The sequence below is a fragment of the Medicago sativa genome, chromosome 2 (genome assembly GCF_051527215.1).
Source record: "Medicago sativa cultivar Bolivia chromosome 2, Bolivia_mono, whole genome shotgun sequence".
NCBI classification, from domain to species: domain Eukaryota; kingdom Viridiplantae; phylum Streptophyta; class Magnoliopsida; order Fabales; family Fabaceae; genus Medicago; species Medicago sativa.
The window spans coordinates 14,850,174-14,874,313 of record NC_140750.1 but is presented as its reverse complement, the minus strand read 5'-3'; the positions used below and the strand labels follow the sequence as shown (position 1 = coordinate 14,874,313).

Below are 24,140 nucleotides of genomic sequence, written 5' to 3'. Positions count from 1 at the left end.
CTTGAGGTGTTGTGTTCTGTTGTGTTGTGTCTCTCTTTCCTCTCCGATTATTCCTCTTTACTCTGTAAAATCTCATAGGGAACCAAAAAAATTCTTCTTCATGCAAGCATTTCTGGGTTTCTTCTTCATTCTGGTAAAAAAAAAAGTTGTTTAATAAATATCTGTCTTGTTTTGGATGTGCATTGTGTTATTCATGTTATATATGTCTTGTTTTGGATGTGCATTGTGTTATTCATGTTATATAAAATGTGATGTTTTAACTGTTAAATTTCGGATCATACATTACAATGTATATTCTCTTGTTTATCTCACATTCTTGTTTTCTAAGCTTTACAATTTTCTACATTTTTTTTTTGAAGAATACAATTTTCTACATTTATTTTATTATTATTTTTTTTCCCTTATTTTCTCATTTGAAACTGTTTCATTGGATTTGCACGTACCCTTTAACCCAAGTTTGAATTTCCTTCACCTTGAATTAAGTTTCTGTAACAATGGTAGGAAAAAAGTTAGGTGGGGGAGTTAAATGTTTGAGGTTTGTAACGTTTTTTTTAAGTTGCTTTAGCCTATATATGAAACACGAACACCTAACATAATACGGATACCGACACGTTGATACGATAAAGTTTTGAGATAATGACATAATTAAATGTAATATAATGTTTCATTGTCGGATACTAATACGTGCCGGACACATGGATCAAAAGTGTCGGTGTTATAGAGGCTTTTTCAAAATTTTGTGGACATATGGGTCTAGGAATGCTTTATTGTTGTTTTTCCTTTCTCTTCTCTTTCCCACTTTTTCATGATTACTTGGGACCAGCTAGATTCCTTGTGAATTGTTTAACAGTTTGCGCCAATTGATTCGAAATTTCAACCTTCTTATAAGCCATTTGGTGTTGTTTTGTTTGTTTCTTACAGGAATAGGACATTAGTAGCATGTGTTGGAAATGAAAATAAAAACGGTTGTCCTTATTGAAGAATAAGGTTCTTCCTGTTCTGGGAGGACTTGAACTTGAGATTTGTGTGCAATTCACCTTGTTCCGTTGAGAAATGGGAGAGAATTGATTGATTTTCTCAGAGACTCCGCTTTACTTGTATTCCCGAGCGGAGCTGCTCTGAGAGAGATACATGTACTAGCAAGATGATTGACCAATTCATCAATTTCATTATTCGGCCACCCAGGGCTGAGTATGATCCAGATCAGTACCTATGTGAAAAGGAATTCACCCTTTTAGGAAGACAATATCAAAGAAAGGATTTGGAGGCAAGTATGGACATGTTTTGTTTGATACAATTACCATTGAGCATTTATGGAAGTTGCTTCATGATCACCATTTACAACAGTTTGTTTATTTTCTTTCCTTTTTTTTAATAAACCTTGCAGCTCAAGAATGCCAGAGGATATACTTTGAAGTGTAGTCATTACATCCCTTCATATTTCCCGGAAGATATATATCTTCCTTGTGTTATCTATTGCCATGGAAATAGGTATTTCGTTTTTGTGGACACTGCTATAGCAGCTCTTTAGATTCTCTTTGGATGCTATATTTTAAACTCTATTCTCTCTATTGATATGTGTGTATGTGTGTGTGTGTGTGTGTGTTCAATAATGCAGTGGATGTAGGGTAGATGCTAATGAAGCTGCTGTGGTTCTTCTTCCATCAAATATTACTGTTTTTACGCTTGACTTCTCGGGGTCAGGCTTATCTGATGGTGACCATGTTAGCCTTGGTTGGCATGAAGTAAGCTGCCTCTTTCGCATATATTTATGGATTTAATTCATCTACGCATTCAGTGTAAAGATATTTTATACTGTCAATCAATCACAATCGTCTCATTAAAATCATTTGACTTTTATCATAACTATTTCTAAAGTCACACATATAATTGAGAATAATATGTGGACAGTGTTAAACTTTTTGCACTGACAATATATCTAAATTAAACTCTATTACATAAACTCACATGCTTATGTGTGTAGTGTTCCTGTATCTTCTTTCAAGTTTAAGTTAACTTTTTTGTTACTTTTTATTTTGTATGCATCAGAAACTTATGAACTCTTTTTGCTTCTCTCTTTCAATATGCGACAGAAAGATGACCTCAAGATGGTGGTCTCGTATTTAAGAAGTAACAAACAAGTATCTCGTATAGGTCTCTGGGGACGATCAATGGGAGCTGTCACTAGGTATCACATCTTCTACCTACTTGTTTGATTTTAGTAAAAATTTATGTTCTATATATTTATATTGTGAATTGTACAAAAAGATTGTTGTAACCTTTGAATGAAAACCAAGACTCCTCTATGAAAGAAGACAAGCTTTTCTATTGTATTTACTTATAAGAGAGATTGAAAGAAAGGAACTGACATACACACGCATATGTATACACTTGTATCCGAGATTCTCCTGTCTAATTGACTTCTCGTTTTGCTTTGGTATAATATAGCCTTCTTTATGGAGCTGAAGACCCTTCTATTGCTGGAATGGTGTTAGATAGCGCCTTTTCAAACTTATATGACTTGATGATGGAGCTTGTTGATGTGTATAAAATTCGACTTCCAAAGTTCACTGTAATCTCTCGCTATCTCTCTGTCCCCCACTTCTATCTGAATCTATATGCAGAAGTGATTCTTTAGTTTGGGCGAAAAATCTTTTTTACCTGCATTGAATATTGTTTTGCACTGTTTCATAGAATTTATCATGGTTTTGATTTACATTACAGGTTTATTTCATTGGCCAATCTGATCAATGAGCATCATAGATTTTATATAGGCATCTTAGCTTTTAATTTCCATTTTTTTTTGTTAAAACGGGAAAGGGAAATACAGAGATTGAAGAATGATTATTATGGCTTATTGATGAAATTATTGAGAAAAATGGTTGTTGTTTGAAGTAGCAAGTGGATTCCATAAATTGAAAGGAAATTTTCTGAGTATTATTTCTGAATATACTGAGAGTTGCTTTGTTATCTGTTTCTATTTGAAAGAGTTTTAGGCTACAAATTTGTTTGGAGATTTCTTATTTTGGTTGAAAATTCTGAGTTTTTGTTGTATTTGTTTCATTGTTAGCTTAAAATGGTTGTACAATACATGCGGCGGGTTATTGAGAAGAAAGCAAAGTTTGATATTATGGACCTTAACTGTTTGCAGGTATGAATTGTTTGCTTTAACTCTACAGTTTCTTTTTAAAATTGTGATGAAAAAATACCACTCAAGTTTAAAGAAAATGTTCTTGTCAAAAAAAAGAAGTGTTAAAGCAAAATGTTTCTACACAGTTATAAGACATATAATGTTGTATGAGATTGAATACTTGACAAGAAAGCACAGCACATGATCCATGCAATAGTTGCAAAGGACTTAGGTTGGCTAGTCAAGAATAACGAGGCTCTTCACCTTGAAATTTAATAGCATGTTTGAATTCATTTAATTAAGAATATTTTTTTTAGATATGATTATGAATACTTACTATTCTAATTGAGTTGTTTTGAACCTTGATTAAGTTAATTCAAACACACACTTGGTGTGGCAACATTTATATTCTGATTGTACAAGCTGTTAAGCAGTGTTATTTCCTTTCCATAACTTTCTTAAAGTAATGATTTAAAATCTTACAGGCAGCACCGAAGACATTCATTCCGGTTTTATTTGGACATGGTAACGACGACGACTTTGTTCAGCCTCATCACTCTGATCTCATCGCTGAATCATATGCGGTATTATTTCAAACATTTGGCGAAATGTTTAAAATGCAATTTGCAGTTTTGCACTCTCTTCACATAAACAAAACGTCTAACTTGGCCTCTTAATTTGTAGGGAGATAAAAATATCATAAAATTTGATGGTGATCACAACTCCATTCGACCACAGATCTTCTACGATTCAGTTTGTATTTTTTTCTACAATGCCCTCCGCCCTCCTCACATTCCTAGAGCTCGTAGGTTTGAGAAATATTACAGTTTGAGAGATACAAAAATCGGTTCTGCTGTGAATGAGGTAATTCAGCTTTATAATATGGGTTTTAACTTTTAGTTGAATAATAGACACTAACTTGCTCTTGGTATCTTGCTAGGGCCTATTGTATGATTTACTGTCTAGTTTACGGGCTTCGACTACTGATGCTGCTAGTTCATCTTCTGCTACTCTAACCATTTCAAATTCGACCATAGTATCAGTTAGTGAACTTCTTTAAGGAATTTCTCCAATGATTGTTACAATAGGACAGGTCTTCAATCTGTGTATGTTATTTTCTTCCAAAAGGTTTTTTGTTTAATTCATTGATTGCTTGTAATGCAGGAATCTGTGATTAGAGAAGACGCAACACATGGCAATGGTGAACCTGCAGATTCGAAGGTGATTTTATTAAGTACAATCTCAGAAATTAAGAAATATCTGAAACTCGCATTAACTGCTTCTTCAAATGTGGATTATGTCTAGAGACTATGAGAAGTTGTTTGTTATCTGCGTACCGATTTTGTTTGATAATTGTTCGTTATCAATTGCATTGGTGGTCTAAATATGTTGATCTGTAGGTCCTGAAAATACTTTTAATGATTCTGCAGGATGAGCAAAAGTTTCCAACTGAAGATTATTTCTCATATAGTAGTTCAGCAAGAGAAAGTTGGGATGGTGATAATGATTCTGAGGTATCTCTCTATATATATATGCTCACACATGACTCATAATCTTTTTCATCTATTACTTAGTTGAGGATATAAAAATTATTACGAGGTGACAAAAAATAGCATACTCTACAGGTATTTGCAACACCTATGGGAAGTATGAGAGAAGTATTGGTAGAACCAAAAGAAGGTGAAAAGAATCAAAAGAAGAAGAAGAAGAAGAAAAAGAAAGCCGAAACGGTTACAAAGAAACTTAAGCCAGACAGGTTTGAGAAGTTGGAGTCCTTCAGTCGACGACTGCGGTTCTGCATTTTGAAGGGATCTGCCCATCAAAGACACCAATCCTCTTGATTGCTGCCGTGTCTTCATCGAATATTATTTGTTTTGCATAATATCAATGTAATAATGCAGTATACAATTTAAAGTTAGTCCATGAAACTCATCATGTATGTAGCATGATTCTATTATAGGAAATATTCAACATGTTTTGTGTAAAGTATTGATTAATCTTTCTGACTGTGTTTTTGGTACCCTTTCTTTTTTTGTGACATTGCATTATGCGTCTGGCTAATGTGACAATTTCTAAAAAATTATGATTTAAAAGATACAAATGTTGCTCCTTAAAATGTTGCCCTTCTTTTCTACAAGGGTGTATCCATACAAAAGTTACTCCTCAAAATGTTTCCTATCGATGATAAACATGTTATTTGCGTGGATAACACATTTTATTTATTTTTGTCTCAATTATGAATGATGAGCATTTATGTTTTAATTTTATGCAGTTATTCAATTTGCATGTTTCTCTGATTTAAGTAAGACATTCCCGAGTTAAACTTAAACCTTAACAATTGCAAGGTCATGAATGAGAGAGTCTTTCATTTGGGCTAGATGGACATTGACTATGTCATTGAATAGGAAAGATGAACCAGTAGGTAATAATAATATTGAAACCAGCACTCTAGTTGCATTTGATCTTTTTATGAAAAGTGGGAGAGATCTCTTTGTAATGTTTATAAAGACAAAATTATGTGTTGGTATTCGTGGTTCAATCGAGCATCATGTAAATATGTCAAGGACCTAATTAAGGTTATTGATGAACAATTTAAAAATTTGATAATGCACTTGCTAGCACGCTAATTAAGGGTTATTCATGCGAATGAGAGAAATAGTAGCACAATTGAAGAGTCTTGTGGTTGAAAACTTAATAATATGATACTTGATGGAACCATGTAGACCAACATATATTTTTGTCTTTATAAACGTTAAAAAGAGATGGTTAGATCTCTCACTTTTCATAAAGATCAACTGCATCTGGAGTGTTGGTTTTAGTAATACCCGTTGTTACATCCTTCCTAATGGCATAATTGATGTCCATCCAGCTCAGATGAAGAGGAACTCTCATGCTTCAGTTGTAGGAAGTCTTATGTATGCTCGGGTTTGCACCAGACACTACTACAGAAATGACATTTCACATCAGTGGAAAACGACATTTCACATCGGGTCCCACCCGATGTAACTAAAGGTGATGTTGTAGTCAACAACATTTCACATCGGGTTGGAACCCGTTGTGAAAAGTTCTTTTCCACATCGGGCAGCCAATCACTGATGTGATATTCGATAACTTTAACTAAAGCGTACGGTTTCACATCGGTCCTACTATTGTGACTGATGTCAAATGAGTTTATTTCACATCAGGCAGAAGATTCACCGATGTGAATTTAAGTCCCATATTTATTCAAATTCATATTTCACATCAGTTGACATTCCCAGCGATGTGAAAATAAGTGATAATATATTATTATTGTGCAGAAGCTTACTACAGTACCAAATCTGCAACAAATTAGAACCCAAAGCAGATAAATATTTTTATGCTTTGTAAGTTATAATTCAAACATACAATAAAAATGAAAAAAAAAATACAACTCTATCTATAATATGTAAACTTACCAAATTATACCATACAACCAAGTTTCTAATGGTGCTTAAATAAGAAGATAGAAAGACATAATAGGACAGCACACGAAAACTTAATAAAGGCCAACACAATCTATTATTGTGTGTTTTCAATAATAACAAAGTTCATATTCTTGTGCTATTATAATTCATAACCTGGCGGAAAACCCAGAAACAACATATCTACAAATGCTTCTTCAGCCTAAGGCTTCAACAACTTCCCACACCATTGAAGAGGATTCATTATATCCACAGCTTGGCTATTCCGATACCACGAAGTCCTTCCGCAACCTGTAAAGAGTATGGTTGGTTTATCAGGCAAATGATGAACATTAGCCAAAAGAATTATCATATAGAAAATTAATTCAGAGCACTAATCCTTGTAGGTTCTTGACCCACTAGGCCACATGCGCTTGCTGCCACATAGGGCTGGCAATGAACCGAACCAACTCGAACAAAGTTCGAGACTCGACTAGACAATTGATTCGTTGAAATTTGTTCATGAACCAAATGAGCCGAATAATTTAACAATTACTAATTTATTTAACAATTTAACAATTATTAAAAAAACAATCTAACAATTGTAAAATAAAAAATAACCAAATCCAGCACGTACCAATAATAATAATAATAATAATAATAATAATAATAATAATAATAATAATAATAATAATAATAATAATAATAATAATAATAATAATAATAATAATAATAATAATAATAATAATAATAATAATAATAATAATAATAATAATAATAATAATAATAATAATAATAATAATAATAATAATAATAATAATAATAATAATAATAATAATAATAATAATAATAATAATAATAATAATAATAATAATAATAATAATAATAATAATAATAATAATAATAATAATAATAATAATAATAATAATAATAATAATAATAATAATAATAATAATAATAATAATAATAATAATAATAATAATAATAATAATAATAATAATAATAATAATAATAATAATAATAATAATAATAATAATAATAATAATAATAATAATAATAATAATAATAATAATAATAATAATAATAATAATAATAATAATAATAATAATAATAATAATAATAATAATAATAATAATAATAATAATAATAATAATAATAATAATAATAATAATAATAATAATAATAATAATAATAATAATAATAATAATAATAATAATAATAATAATAATAATAATAATAATAATAATAATAATAATAATAAGATAAAAGGTGAGTGATATGCATGTTGATACTTGATATACCAGCAACATAAAGTAACTCCTATAAAATTAAAAATACTAATTTGAATTCTTTGTTTGATTGTATTCTCACAAAATGCCTAAGAAGATCAACCTGATGTAGAGGATTTTAAAATATCTTGTGATGTACATGCCTGAATCAAACTTGATGGCAAATTGTATGAGATTATAAGGATTCTAGTTCTAGATTAAATGGATGTATAGATTAATGCTAAGGTTATGGCGTGGACTGTACAGAAAGTGTGAATTAATATTATTCACACAAATTCACTATAATAACTATTAGGAATTTTTAAGGTTCATGCCTATTATTTCTAGTAAAGTATCTTAATAAAAAACTGACATTTTTTGCACAGTTAATAGAATCTTTATTCAAATTATAGTTAATAGAATCCAATAACATGTCATAATTTGTGGCCACTATATCCATCAGAACATTATAATATAGTGTATATTTAGTGATTATAAAATAATATAAATTGGATAGGAGTAGTCTACTATAATGAGTTTGATTAGATTATGCATCAAGATACTACTATGGCATACGTATATTAAGATAGGGGTCAATGCAACTAAGTATTTGCATGCATATTTTAATCAGTATCTTTAACTACTACTTTTCCTATAAAGTGACTCTTACTTCAGAAAAGCCACATCCAAAGAAAATTGTTACATTACTTTATCAACATTCAGAAAGTTGATTAAAAACTCACCCTGTCATTATCCTTTATAAGCATCAGAAATGATGATATTTCAGGGTATATGATCTCATCTATCTTCTCTGGACGTTCATCTAGCATGCAATTGAATTCCTTGTTTCCTTTGTTTGATCGTTTCCTGCAACTTAGATACAATGTTGTGTTGTTAGTTGTCACTTAAATTCGGTCAAATTTAATAGAAGTATTCAGCAAAGAGTGGTATAAGTTCACTAAAAAGTCAAAGGATTCAGCACAGAACGACAAACATTCAGCAAAGAGTGGTATACGTTCACTGAAAAGGGAAAGGATTCAGCACAGAATGACAAACATAACAAGTAGCGAAATTAAGGAATTATGCCAATAATTACAACAAATTTCGATCGCCCTCCAAGTTGATTGAAACATAACACATAACAATAACAAACAGATAAATATTCAATAGATATTAACAACTATCAAAGCCTTTTCTCACATTCTGGTTCAAATAAATTAAAATTAACAAGTTGTACAAAATAGCCTAAAAATTAACTTAGTAACTTACAATTTGAAGTTTAATAGTCTTCCTATCCAGCACAACAGTGAAAAGCTTTTGTTTGACATCCAATCCTTCACCGTCAAGTGAGAGTAATTTTCATGTGATAAGGAGGAGTAAATATTTCCGCTGCGTCACTAATAAAAGCTTTTAATCTTGACTGTATATGGTTATTGGTCAAGATTTCTCTCGTGCGCATATAGCCTACTCAAAGTCTAATTGTGTGTGCGCGTGCGAGCCCACACACATACACACACTTTCAATGACTAAAAAACCATCCAAAATTCTGAATATACAACCTTATATGGAAATGGAATAGTGGAAATATTCAACTTTGTATGTACAAAAACCTATTCATTTTGACTAATAAACCTATTCATTTTGAACCATTGATAAATTACTAACAAAATTTAGAGGACATTTGATGTTGGGTTAACCCTTAGGAAATACAAAAGGGAGGTCACGTTGACTAATAAACAAATGGCTACATAAATGAAATGGAACAAACCCATATGACACAATTTCTTCTTTGCAACTTACTTTTTTTTTTTTTTTGGTACAACTTTGCAACTTACTTTTATATATAGAAAAAGTGAGAAAAGAGATAGAAAGAGACCATAGTTGTCAAGTGAAGAGGCCACAATGTTGGCAGCAGAAGCAAAAGCTTAAGTTCTCCACATTTTTGCCTCTTACACACTTTTCTCCTTTTTGTTGATTCAAGTGGTCTTTTCATCTTCAAAATGGAACTCCAAGTCTTTTCACCTTGCTGCTACTGCATCATCATTATATAGCAAGTGTGTCATTGTACTTAAACATTTTAACTACTGTGTGTCGATTATTACTAGGTAACATTTTCAAAATTTATGAGGGAAAATATCATAACTTGATTTCAAATTATTAAATTCATTTATTATTATTTTAAATAATCCTCTAACTAGCTAACAAAAAATAATTAATCCTCTAACTAATACTACCTCTTTTCCATGTTTGTTGCATTGTTTTGAAACTCAAACAAATGATCGACTCAACCAAAGCAGAGGCTCAAAACATTAACAGCCTAACGTCTAGACAAAATACATTAACAAGATGGTTTTATAGACAAAATGCTGTGTTTTATAGTTTCCAACCATTAGACTAACCCCTGTAAAGTGTATATAACAATTTACAACTAACGAAATTACTCTTTCATTATTCTGGGTGTAAAGATCAGTTAGATAACTGACAGGGTTAGTTAGAACTAATATTTAGTCTATAAATACAGAATTGTAACAAAGTCAGAAGTTTAACAATCATTTTCAACTCTCAATACAGAATCAGTTTCACTAAAATCCAGTATACCTGAACAAGGAGACTCCAAACTCTCTCAGAACATTGCAAAATGTCCTCACTCGTTTCCAATAGTAAATTCTGAAAAACAATTCTAAGGGTATCTCCAAATATAGAAGAGGGCCAAAAAGAAGCAGGGGAGAGCTCGGACATGCTTCTCTTATATCCAGCTTCAAGTAGCCTTTCCTGAAAATGAAAAAAATTGAGTAAGCCATTCCACAGTATACCACATCTTGTGAAAAAGAAACTATATTATAACTATGTTTCAAGGAATACTATTATTACCAGAGTTCGTATTGCTGAATAACGGACAGATGTGATGATGTGCCTCATAAAGGGCCACAATAGCTATCACTAAAATTTGGCTCTCATTAACCAACATCGTACAAGAAATAAAATAAGGTATGAAAGCATGATTCGTCAACATGGAGCCCGAAAAAATGAGCAGACAAATATATTGTTTGTCATTTAGATGTTACAACATAAAAAAGGGCCTAATAAACGTAATTAAAGGCTGTAAATTCCCCAAAATTTTAGCCAGTAAAATACCTGCTAGTGGATGGACTTAAATCATCCAAGTCAAGCAATATATCCCACAACAGCATCACAATTGAATGCAGTGTTTGACCCTACAAAGCAACAATTGCTGCTGCAGCTGGTATTAAAGCATCAGCGGCAACAACTCGGACATCATCATCTGGGTCCCCCAAGCCAGATTTACATGCAGGAAGAACATGTCCAAGTAAATCGGAAAGCATCTCCTGTGTCCGTAAAAGATGTGTTAGAATTAAAGAAAAAAGAATAGTGTGAACGCCATTAGATTTCATTATACTGATCTGTAATTTTTTGAAGAAAAAAATATATACTTCACCAAATCATCAAATATAGTTTTAATGGGATGAGGATTGAAATAAACTCTATTGAACTACAAAGAGCTTACTGGAGAAGAGCTTTGCTTCCAGTGACAGCGAGAACCCATACGAGAAACGGCGAGACGATGAGAACAACGGCGAGAACGACATCGATTGAGTGAAAATGACTACACGATTGAGTGAAACATTGAGAACGATGACAATTTTATGAGTGAGAACGATGGCTTTTTCAATGAGTGAGATTATTAGAAGAAGATGGGTTTAAACGCGATTGAAACGTGAAGGTTAGAGAAAGGGGATCTGAAAGATGAAAGGGGATCTGAGATCTACAAGAGTTTTCTATTGGTTAAGAGAAGTTTAGTCTAAATTACGGAATTGCCACCGCTTTTGTTTTCCCCTCACTTGAAAAATCCACTGATGGGAAATGTTATTGGTTATTTAGTTTTCCCCTCAGCTACTTGGGTCCACCGATGTGAAGGATAAATCTAACTTCAATAAAATTTCAAAAATGCCACCGTGCTAGCTTTCCCTTCAGCTATTTTGTCCACTGATGTGAAATCCCTGTTGTGAAATGTATATTTTCTTGTAGTGAGACCTGATGTGGCATGTGTTGTTGGAGTTTGAGGAAGATATCCGAGTAATCCAATTATTGACCACTGGAAAGCTTTGAAGAAAATGATGAGATATCTTCAAGGAACAAAGAATTTCATGCTCGTGTACAAACGAAGAGATAATTTCAAAGTAATTAGCTACTTTGATTTAGACTAGGTGGTTGCATTGATGCCCAAAAATTAACATTGGGTTATGTTTTTATGCTACCTAGTGGAGTTATATCTTGGAGAAGTGCAGATCAACCTTGATTGCTACTTCCATTATGGAAACCGAGTTTGTTTCTTGTTTCGAGGCTACCCTGCATCGTGTGTGATTGAAGAGTTTCATATCTGGGCTTAGCGTTGTTGACTCTATTTTGAGGCCATTGAAGATGTACTATGACAACTTTGATGTGGTTTTTATAGCTAAGAACAACAAAAATGAAAGTCGAAGTAATCACATCGACATCAAATATTTAGCTTTAAGAGAACGTGTTAAGAAAATAAAGAGGTCATTGAACATGATAGCACAAAGTTGATGATTGTGAATCCTTTTGACTAAAGGTATGTCATCAAAGAATTTTAAGGATCATATAGTATGAATGACACTTGGTTCCACGATGGAATTTTCATTTTATAAGCTTTTGTTACTTTGATGAAACTCTATTTAGTTTGTTTTTTATCAATTTGTTTTGTGCATATATTCATTTATTTTTTAAAAATTCATTTCATTTACACCTGAAATAAACAGGTCGTGTATTCATTAAGTTGGTTATTGGCATTCGGAGACTTGATATATCACACCTATTGTTGACTTTTAGTTGAGTTGTTTTCAATTAATATTTTTTAGGGAAAACATATTAAGTTGGTCTACTCTTAATCCCATCCACGCATTATCTGAGCATTTCCTCTAGTAATTAAAAAGTGCTAAAAATCAACCCTCAAAGTTTTACACATTAAAGATCTTGTGATGGGAAAGGCTCTATAATTGAGAACGCTTTCACTCTGTTTTTTTGACACAACCAACTTTCTCTCTTTATAAAATTACTTCATCGAGTTTGAGTGAGTAAAAGTTCGGAATTGCGAAACAAAACAGTCTGTAACAAAAAATACAAATTTGACAGGTTGGAGATTAGTGCACCTTTAATTTCCTTCCGCCTACTAGTTGAAATGTGTTGTTTATAACGCATAACATGTATAAATCAATTAAGATAATTTGCTTCTGCAATATGGCTTTTGTGCTTCTATAATATCATAATGGATTTAAAAGTCTGAATGTTTTGATTATCTCATAATGGGAACCTGTGTTTTGGTGAGAAAGTCATATCGGCTTCTCATACTATTCTTCGTTGATGTGAGTTGGTCACCGTTGATATTTGCAATGAAGTTTTTGTAACTTTGCATGGGTGTGAAAGCACATTAACGTTTAAAATATCTTTTTCTCTCAATGTTTAATGATGTAGATGTAATAGTTGAAAAAAATGAAGAAAATTTCACTTGACAGAATCCATTCCCCTAATTTGGAGGTATAAAAACCTGGAAATTTGACTGAACATTTCAAATTGGCCAATCTGAAGGTGTAACAACTTTGGAAGAAGAAAAAAAATCACTTTTCATCTCCGGATTGGCCAATCCAGTTTTATAAAAAATCCTAATTTTTTTAAAGTATAGTATAAGATGTTAGACTTGACAAAAAAAGTTTTCGGGGGTTTTGAAAAGGGAGTTGGTGGTAGAAATTTTCAACGTTGTGTGACATCCAAGATGCATTCTATGAGTCGTTTCACGGTCTCATTCAGCAGATGACCCAATAAAAGTTTATGAATGTACTTTTGGCACCCCTATTTTCTCTAAGTCTATCAACAACATTCAAGAGATATCTCCCGAAGGGCTTATAAACACAAAATGTCATTAGGAAGCTACGAACCGAACTGCTTTGAGGGGTCAAGAAAGCAAAATTCATAAAAGTTACATGTGAGCCATTAAATTGGTAGCCCAAAGATGGGCCCAAAAACTCAAACTTGAAAATGGGAACATATGACAATATGCTTTTCTATTAACCCAATTCAAATCAGTTCTCTAAAAGTAATTAAATTAAAGGCTGTGTATTTAGTCATCAAGTATTCAACTGAAAACTAAACTTTGAAAATCTATGAAGAACAAGTTCCTCCATCAACTAAGAGTAATGCATATAACAGAAACTACGATAGTGCATACCCTGCAGATTACACAAAATCACATATTCCTGCCACCAAGCTTATCCAATTCCTCACCACTTCTTGTAGACATACTTAAAGAAGGATCAAAGTGATCTAGGGTAAGGAAAACAGCAGTTGGTTGCTGGTATGATGGCATGCTTGACTCCAGTATCTGATGTGGAAGCACCATGTCTGAATTCGAATAGACTCCTCCTTCCATGCTTACTCGTTGCTTTTTAGTTGATCTCTCGCCGTTAGGACTGTCAGCAGGAGAACCAACTTGGCAACCAGAATCTGGTGTCATCGGCTCGTGGTGAGATGAAAAAGATTCAGCTGAAAGACTCTTTGCTGGTGCATGCTCTTTAGCAGCTTTTTCTGGGTCAGGGGTTGCCGGTTCAGTCTTATTGTCAAGCTCCTGTTGGGACATATCTCCTAGAGTTGGTGCTGATACACCAGAGCCGGGTGCATCTGAAAGAACCCCACTGAGTCGCTGTTGCTCTTCGATTATCTTTTTCAAATATTTTCCCTGAGCTTCTATCCTTAATTGTAGCTGCCTCTGCACCTGTTTCACATTGAAAAAATAACAGTTACAAGCTTGAGATCATAACTACAATACCCTCATTCTGTCTATTATTCCTTTACTTGATTCAAAATAAAGAATATTTTAATGATGATCATGTAATAAAACTAATTTCTGCAACTGAATAAATTAAGAGAAACCAATATCATCATTTCATCTCACATGATCAGATGCAGAGAAAGCATTAAAAAAATATACAATCTGCTAATATAATATAGTTGCAAGATCAGATCAGTTCAACAAGGAAATATACCTCCAATTGTTCATGTAGTCGCTTCTGTACCTCCATTTGAAGCTTTAGAGCTTCAGTAATCTGCATCCCCCTGCAGACATGTAACATTATTACATCAATTATTTATACCATGAAAAACTTTTCGAAACAATCATGATTCTTTAATGCAAAAGCTATAGATTTTTTTCCACCAACGGGTTTAAGGCATTGAATGCCTAAAAGAAACATAACTTTTTATATAGTTAACACTAGTGCAAATTTGACTCCAGGATGTAAAACCAAATGAGATGGTTCTATTTAGTTCAGGATGCATAACACGAAGAAAAAAAAATCTAATATTAACAAGCTTCCGTTCCTTGTATAATTATGATAACCCAAAAGCAAAAAGGGAAGCTATACTCACGATGAACCATCTAGATTGGAAAGCATATCCCCCGTTTCTTTCTTGTCAGTCTTTTTCCCCTCTATAAGACAATTAAAAAGTTATCAGCAAATTTAAAGGAGAAAACAAAGTGGAAAGAATGCTTAATACTTTAAACGGACTAAGAACAAAAAATCAGTAAGATCTAAATATGGCAAACGATGAAAATCAGATTGACGTACCATCGGATGAGCAGTCAGGTAAGTATTTTGCTAGTCGGTATTTCTGTATGGAACAAAAAAGTAGAATGAACACATTAAAAAAACAAGAATAATGGATACCACATTAAGAGGACCTAGAGTGCACATTACCTGCAAATGGCTCTTAACATGGTAAATTGTTAAGCCTTGCACACCCATAACTCTGAGGACACCTTTGGGTGTGGCACCTAAGGAAAAGGATAGTATAGATTTAAAAACTTTTAGATAAGGAATGTTCAAGCCTGATAAATTCATCATCTAGCATTAGGATTTCTAGCCAACAAAAGTATTGATATCTGATCCAAATATGTATGATGTAACCAATTCTACGCATTACATTTCAGCTAACGAAAAAATGGGGAAAATACTCACGATCGGGGCCACCAAGTTGAGCCACAGCATCAACAAAGCGTTCATGTAGCTCATGTGTCCAACGCAAACGTTGCTTTGAGTTGAGATTAGAGTTGTTGGCAAGACTGTTTCCTCCACTACCAGGATCCATAGCGCTCCTACCAGACTCTATGTGCTGACCATGAACTAATGGATTGCTTCCAATTAAACTCGAATCAGGAACATTAGTTGGATGATACATTTGTCATTTATCTGATAGCACATAAAAAACATAATATAAATTAAAACAAACATCTCAAACTTAATTGCAGATCGTAAAAGGTTGGTAAAGAAATGAGGGGTGACTCAAACATGCAGGTAGACAGAAACACACAAAAATTGACCCCTCAACATGTTCTAATTCCAATTCTTAATCAGATTCAGTTCAACTCTCTTTCTTTCAATCATGGATTTACATTATACAAACCACAAAAAAAATTTCAAATTGTCATTGAAAAAAATTGTACAACGGATCATTTGGTACTCTCGAACCAATACACTATTTAACAAACACCACCAGAAAACCAATGCTCCATTTGATTGAAATTAATAAAATAACAAACCAATGACTTTCTGCACACAGCATCATACTAGTTCATAGCTTTCATGCAAACTATTATTAGTGAACCCGGGCAAAAGCATGGGTCTAAAGAAAAAAGTACATGACAGTGAAACAAAATATAACAGAAATCTAATCTAGATAATTATAAGATGAAACGTGCCACAATAGATCATAAATTTAATAATCGTAAATAGAAGTCTTCTCTATCTAAAGCATCTTTCATCCTTCGTTTGTATCTCTAGGAAAAAGTCAAGCCTCATGGAATAGGCACACTGTTTCCATGTCTAAGAAACTTAAACTAAGTAACGTTTAGTCAATCTAACTTCTAAGTTAAATTGGAACTAGGTAAACTTCTGGTATGGGTGGTGGGGTAGCTCAGCTGGTTTGAGCTAAGGGAAAAGGAGTTGAAGGTCCTGGTTTAAAACCCGGACGAAGGAGAAAAAATCAATCTAACAACTAATTACTAACATTTGCCGTTAAAAAAAGAACATTCATATACAAAGCTCCTTTTGTAGAATTTTGCATTTTTTCTGAAATTAGAATTCATAAATGACATGATTTTAATGCAGAACCACAGAAAGTTGAATTCAATTTCATATCTAGAGATACATGATGATGGACTAGCTAGCACCATCAAGGATTTAGGACTTGAATAGCAAAGAATCTATATAATAGGCCCCCTTCAAATATCACCAAATCACTGCTATAACTAAATTATCATCTATAGGTAACCCCCTTCATCTATATGTAACATCCTTTCCCTAGCATAGGTAACCTTTCATCCCCCCTAAACCCTAAAAAGCGGAGTTGAAAATCAGAACTTAAATTAGATTATTTTTTCCTGATTAATCACTAAGATAACATATATAGGTAAAATTAAATTACCACCTTTATAGCTAACATAAGTGAATTGGGAAACAGAATTAAAAATTCCATTTTTCATCTCATTTACAACTCCAAATAAATATCAAGTAAAACCCTAAAAATCAATCCTTACAAAAACTTCAAACATGGAAGAAAAAAAAACCCATATGACTCATCATGTCTGAAAAAAATTGCAATAAATTATAAACCAACCAATTAACATTTATTTAAAAAAAAAAATACAACATTAACAACAATTAGGATTCATGACCCACAACAGAAAAAACCCTAAATATCAAGTAAAACCCTAAAAATCAATGAATGCTTTCAAAAGGTTAAAACATGGAAGAAAAAACCCATAACACTCATCATGGCTGAAAAAAAAATTGCAATAACTTATAAACCAACCAATTAACATTTATTTATTTTGAAAAAATACAATATTAACAACAATTAGGATTCATGACCCACAACAGAAAAAACCCAGCAAAACCTCCCCCACATCAACAAAAGCTAAAAAGTTAACATCTTTGATACAAACTCTAAAAAAATGCTCAATTTTCCAACACAGAGCACAAAACTACACAAGAAGGGTCAACACAAAAATTGAAGTCTAGACTTAAAAATTCGAACTTGAAGATAAAACTGAAACTGTAGCATCATTGAGCTGAAGCTAAAACCAAATAGGCAAAAAGGGTCGCCGAAAATGTAAAAACAATACAAAATCACAAGCTTGAAAGAAAGAGAGAAAGTAAGGAATAAAAAGGGTTATAGAAATGAAGAAGAGAATGAAAATTGAAAAGGAGACATGCATAGATAGATATATAGATACATACCCAGATGAGATCTATGAAATCCAACTACGTATACAAAATTTTCGTCCCCTTCAATTTCGGAGCTGTGTAGTGTTCTCTCTCTGTCTCTGCGCTTTCTCTCTCTGTATACAGTGATATGACGAATATGATACCTTCCAAATCAAATTTTTCTTTTTTTCTTTTTATTTTTTGGAATGATATCATCAAATGGAAAAAAGGAACCAAATTATTTTTTAATTAAATAATTTTTAAAAAAAATATTACAAATTTTATTTTTTATTTTCTAAATATATTTCATCAAGTTTTATTCTGCAAATGATTTATGTCGCCGTTTTAGTCATATTTTTAAGTAAACTATAGATGAAAAATATTTGAAGATCAAAACTTTGCTGTAAATTTTAAGAAGAATCAAAAATGAAATTAAAAATATATATTTTTTGTACAAAATTTAAAATATTTATAAAGATCAAAAATTCATTTAACTCCCTTAAATAAAACTTATTTAACTCTTTATTTTTTTGTGGAGCAAAGATATTTGAATATTCCAATTTTTCCAACACTAATTCAATATTTCATTTCTCTCTTCATTTCGTGTAACCAATCATCACTGTATAGCATTTATCACACCTTTCTCGCCATTTCTTTATGTCTTAAAATGTAGAATGAGTGTGTTGGTGTACACTTGATATTTTCCTTATTTTTATCATTTTAAAAATATGAAGTTTCGACTGCTGTTTACGGACTAATATATGTCGGAGAATATGTTTCTAACCAATTTTTTTAGATAATTAAGAACAATGAATCGAGTTTGGATCACGTATTTAAGGTCCAACTTTATTTTATCACTTAAATCAATTCATTATTTTTTATTAGTTTATCTCTATTTTCAAAATAAATAACTATATTTATATATAAATTTTTTAGAGTAAGTTTGACCAATCAAATATATTTAATGCATATGGCAATTATTTAATAAGAATATATTAATTTCTAAGAGAGACTTAAATTATTAATTTAGAATAAAATAGATGTTAAGTAAAAAAAAATAGTTGTTGCTTGATTATTGCCTTTAGAAACTAATTTTCAGTTTTTAAAATAACAAAATGAAAAATCAATTTTTTGTCAAGTAATCTAGTTGTTAGAAATTAATCTTTTTAAAGTGAATAAGTGGGATATTCTGGACCTTAGGATTCAAACTCCGACGCATGTATATATTATTGAATGTTCTTAATAATTCAGTTAAGTTCACTAGGATAAAAGAATACAAAAGTTTGGACCATTTCTTGATTTATGTGTGTCGTCCTTTTTATTCATTCTCTAACTTATTAAATATTAGGATCATATTTTTTACGATGGGTAACAATTTTTTCTTTGTTTTCAAATTTATTTTCAAATTATAATATACAAAAAATCATTAGATTTGTTATGAGCAGTGATGTTTGTACTACCCTTTATGATAACTTTTGCGGCAGTCTTCCTTTTCTCTTTTTTTATTGATAAAAAACAATATAAAGAAAAAAAATATTTTTTTGTGGTGAAATAAAAATAAAATTTTTTGTTTGATAAATATAATTTTTCTTTTGTTATCTATTGATCTCTCATTCTCTTGGGTGTTGAAATTCAAAGGATCCAAATTCTTCCGCTCAATTATTCAAAAATTTCAAAGTATTCGTTTACCAATTTTCTGGTTTTAATCCACAATTGACTTCTCCTTTTGCCACCACCTTTTAAGATAATAAACTCCTATCGTGGTAATTTTCAAACCAATTTTATGTGGTATTTTTACTACGGAAACGAAAACATCATAATTTGACGGTAAATTTTAGGTTGATGTTACTTTTTTTGTGGTGGTCGGGGTTTGAACCATGAACCTTGCATATATTATGTATTGTCCTTATCAACTGAGTTAAGCCCACGAGGACTTAGGTTGATGTTACTAGTCATTTTTGTTCTCGTCGTGTAATAAATAATCACAACAATAATCTTTTAATATATTAAAATTCTAAAATAATTTATGATTATGGATTCTGTTAGTCAAAATATTGTCTAATACTAAAATGTTAACATTAAATTATTTTTATAAGAATTCATATAACAGTAAATAACTATAGTGAGTGAAATTCCTTCAAAAAATGAAAAACTATAGTGAGTGAAATATAACGGTATTAACGAAGCATTTTTATGTTAATAACTATTTTGACTAACGAAATACACAATCAAAAACTATTTTAAAATTTCGATACATTAAAAGACAATTGTTGTTGCTCGTTACACATTCAGAGACAAAAGTGACTATTAACTATTTAGATTGTTTTTGTAAACAAGAATTTTCTATCATGTACAAACTTTCATAGACCAAGAAGTCAAAAGGAGTGAATTTGTCTTGCAATTATACTACACTTTATATTAAATACATATATTTTTTAACAAATAATTGTAAAAGAGATTTTTCCTTTATGTGCAAACTTACATTGATTAAAAGTCGTACCAAAGAGAATTTTTTTGGAAAAATTCTCTTTAGTACGGCTTTTAATCAATGTACCAAAAAGAATTAGTGATGTGTACACTATAAGATATGTCATAAGTGTGAAATAGATAGTTGTGTTCACATGACAAATTTTCATTGATGTTACATCAATTGGTTTCAAAACAATTTAGAGTTTATTTTATTTATTGACACTGAAATTATGAGATCATTTTATATGGTTTAGATTTTTTATTTTATTTACTGACAAAATTACATCTGCGAACCATTTATTCCTTTACATTTTATATGGTTTAAGATTTTTTATTTTCAGATAACATTTTTGTTCTTTATTTTTATACATTTTAACCATTTATTCCTTTACGTTTTTGAATGTTGACGGTAATTATTATTTTTACTCTAAAAGGATTGAAAACCCAAGATTTTTCACATGCCATTTTTTTTTTTTTGGTTTTAATTCTTTAAGTTTTTTAATGTTGACTTTGTTATCACTTTTTACCTAACAAGATTGAAAAACCAAGAAATTCAAAAAAAAAACCCTTAAATTCATATCTCCGTAAAAAAAAAAATAGAAATCCAAAAGCACATGACTTATCGCTCTCTCTCTCTCTCATCTTTTGACAATCAAATGAAACCCTAAGTTCTAATGCTATGGAAGTAACATTTGAAAAATCCCTATCAGTGAAAATTGTTTTGAACTTTTAGCAGACCAGTCGCTAGGACACACATATACTTTGATTATAAGAACTTATACACTATAAACTATTTCTTCCGTCTTTAATTATAAACACATTTTTAAAAAATAAAAAAAGTGTTGTCCTTAAATATAAGTGTTTATACAAATTACAAGATGTATTTATTTATTTTCAAAACATACCCCTTATTAATATTAGTCATATTTTGGAAGATGAAAAGCTTTTTTTTTACTAAGAACATGAAAAGTTAAGTTATAGTTCTTATTAATATAATATACAAGGGATAAATTTAGAGGTGTAAGGAGATCGATTTGGGTCAGATTTGGCGCCAAACCTAAAACCTAAATCATATAAAGTACTCTGGTTTAGACGAGGTAAACTAACCACCCATTACATATATTGAGTCGGTTTGAGCTAACACATCAATTTTCACGTTGGGTTGGGCGGTGGGTTAGCCAAATTATTTTTCAGTTTTTTTGTAATTAAATGACTAAATGATGATTCGTTCCTTCAAAAAAAAATGATGATTCGTCATATTTTTTAGCATCATAAATAATAGTAAAATTCATCGTAAAATATTTGTAACAAACTAAAGTTGCATGAGATAAAATTGAATTGACATTAAAATAACCAAAAAATACAACATCTTAATTTAAAACTCTAGCATGTTTTGATTTCTAATATAGAGGGTGCATCGTGTCAATTTCGAAAATTAGACTTAATTTATGACAAAAACCTTTGCCACTCACCTTCCCTATAAAAAAATATTGACATTAATGGGTCAATGAGGTCCTTGTGTGCGTACTAACCGGATTTTTTAATTATTGATGCAATCCATGTACATCCTAGATAAATTAAAAATAATCTATATATAAAATAGACATTAAATTTAGGGTTAAATATGTTTTTGGTCCCTATAAATATGTCAACTTTTCGTTTTAGTCCCTCTAAAATTTTCCTTCAACTTTTAGTCCCTATAAAATTTTCAATCTTCACTTTTGGTCCCTCTTTTAAAGTAAACTCATATGTAGAATTCATATTTTTTAATAAAATTTTTCAGAAAAATCCAAAATATTATAAGAATCAATCCAAAAAAAATTTAGAATTTTTTAACAAAACATGAATTTAATATGAATTTTTATATTTTTTATGGTTAAAAATTCATATTTAATTTGTGTTTTGTTAAAAAATTCTAATTTTTTTTAGGAAATTTTTTTAGAATATTTTACACATTTCTGCACAATTTCATTAAAAAATACAAAAATTAAGTTAAAAATAGGGACCAAAAGTAGTGATTGAAAATTTTATAGGGACTAAAAGTTGAAGGAAAATTTTAGAGGGACTAAAACGAAAAGTTGACATATTTATAGGGACCAAAAACATATTTAAACCTTAAATTTACTATCCCTTTTCTATATGTGAAAAGGTATATAAAGGAGTTTATGCTTTATATAAGACTGATGAGTTATTTGATACTTTATAAGTCTGTTGAAAAAACTACTTCCTTATATGCTAGTAGTTTGACCTTGTCAACCACTTACAGATGAGATTTGACAAAATGTTAAGAATTTATTTGAATGATTCTTATAAATATCTAAAATTTTATTTTTAGTTTCTATAAAAAAGTCGAACTTTTTAGTCTTTGTAAAAAATTTATTCAGCATTTTTATTCTTAGTAAAATAAATTCATCAACAATTTGTTATTGTAAAATTTTCCATCAAATTTTTGTTTTCTTCATAAAAATGCTAAAATAAATGTTATTGAGACTTAAAATGTGATCATGTAGAGACTAACAACCTAATCCTAAATTCCTTAAAAAAAAATCCTAAATGTTTATAAGATCATTTACTTCATTGACATTTATATCGATGAAAGTTTAGTTTAGATTTTGTTTTTATGTAAACAAGTTTAGGTACTTATTGATCACCATTTTGCAAATCAATTTTTTATCAATTGAACCTACTAAATTCGTCGACGTTAGTTTTTTCTTTTTGAAAGAATTTGACGCTAGTTGATTTGTTTAAGATATTTGATGCCGAATGCACTAAAATGTTAATATTACGAGAACATGAATGCAACGCGCTACAATCAACTTTCAATATATTGTCTAAACCTCAAACTCTGATTACTATTATAAGCAAAAATATATTTATTAAATTATTGAATAAATGATGTATATGGTCTATAATATAAACCACACACATCATTTATTCAATAAACTTAAAATGTCACCAAAGGTGTAATCTTTATTTTTTAAGAAAGTCGTTGTACTTTTATTTAAAGGAGAAATTCCTTTCTTCGAAGAATATCAAGCTTTCAAATGTTTACTTTTGAATTTGAGTTGTGATCACTTATTGGATTAATACTCTCCATTAACATGAAAGATAGTTTCGTCAAGAAAAAAAATTAATATGAAAGATAATGAAATCTAATCGCTTGAGAAGAAAGGAAAAAAAAAAAAAAGAGGTCTGGAGAATTTTAAATATGAATAATGTGATAGAAAATATTTTAAAGGAGAAAAACATATGATAGAACAGAAGTAATATTATCAAACAAGACAACAAGAAATTGGACCTAGGATAATTCTCTCTTCTAAATTAAGTAATCATATTCCTATAACCAACAATATTAATGCTAGAAGCTAATTAAGATATGGTGATAATCAACTAAAAAAAAATCAACTAAAGTAGCAACTAATCATGGAAAGGAATAGAAGATATTAAGCTATTTGGAGAGGAAAGGAAAGTGCTTACCTGGTAATTAAGCATAAACACGATTTGAGAAGTTTGGTATCAACAATATAAAGTCCTTAATTATAATGAGTTATACGTT

General features: G+C 30.7%; 2 protein-coding genes and 1 long non-coding RNA gene across 8 annotated transcripts; 1 reads left to right on the top strand and 2 right to left on the bottom strand.

Annotated features, from left to right (window-relative positions):
- LOC146944855 (uncharacterized) lies at positions 1–5,138 on the top strand. The gene is made up of 13 exons (XM_085743203.1): positions 1–133; positions 922–1,267; positions 1,388–1,491; positions 1,619–1,745; positions 2,094–2,188; positions 2,449–2,572; positions 3,071–3,151; positions 3,616–3,714; positions 3,815–3,994; positions 4,071–4,172; positions 4,295–4,351; positions 4,561–4,644; positions 4,756–5,138. Exons 2-13 carry the CDS (start codon positions 1,145–1,147, stop codon positions 4,969–4,971), a joined length of 1,392 nt encoding a protein of 463 aa, XP_085599329.1. The 5' UTR covers positions 1–133; positions 922–1,144; the 3' UTR covers positions 4,972–5,138.
- Positions 5,139–6,463: 1,325 nt separating this feature from the next.
- On the bottom strand, positions 6,464–11,713 carry LOC146944854 (uncharacterized). Of its 5 annotated transcripts, none has more exons than XR_015026142.1 (6): positions 11,347–11,713; positions 10,956–11,167; positions 10,692–10,760; positions 10,419–10,592; positions 8,564–9,852; positions 6,464–6,864 (listed from the first exon to the last, which is right to left on the bottom strand). It is a non-coding gene; the product is annotated as an uncharacterized LOC146944854 (long non-coding RNA). The 5 variants fall into 5 exon arrangements; XR_015026145.1 differs by lacking the exon at positions 10,692–10,760 and having other exon boundaries at positions 8,564–9,209; positions 9,697–9,852; positions 11,347–11,711; XR_015026143.1 differs by lacking the exon at positions 10,692–10,760 and having other exon boundaries at positions 8,564–8,693; positions 9,090–9,852; positions 11,347–11,701.
- Positions 11,714–13,886: 2,173 nt separating this feature from the next.
- Positions 13,887–24,140, bottom strand: LOC146944853 (myb family transcription factor PHL7-like). 2 transcript variants are annotated; one of them, XM_085743198.1, is made up of 7 exons: positions 24,062–24,140; positions 15,869–16,099; positions 15,608–15,684; positions 15,479–15,521; positions 15,279–15,339; positions 14,897–14,966; positions 13,887–14,625 (listed from the first exon to the last, which is right to left on the bottom strand). In XM_085743198.1, the coding sequence occupies exons 2-7, from the start codon at positions 16,086–16,088 to the stop codon at positions 14,101–14,103; spliced, it is 996 nt and encodes a 331-aa protein (XP_085599324.1). In that variant the 5' UTR covers positions 16,089–16,099; positions 24,062–24,140; the 3' UTR covers positions 13,887–14,100. The 2 variants fall into 2 exon arrangements, with proteins under 2 accessions (XP_085599324.1, XP_085599323.1); XM_085743197.1 differs by lacking the exon at positions 24,062–24,140 and adding an exon at positions 18,149–18,246.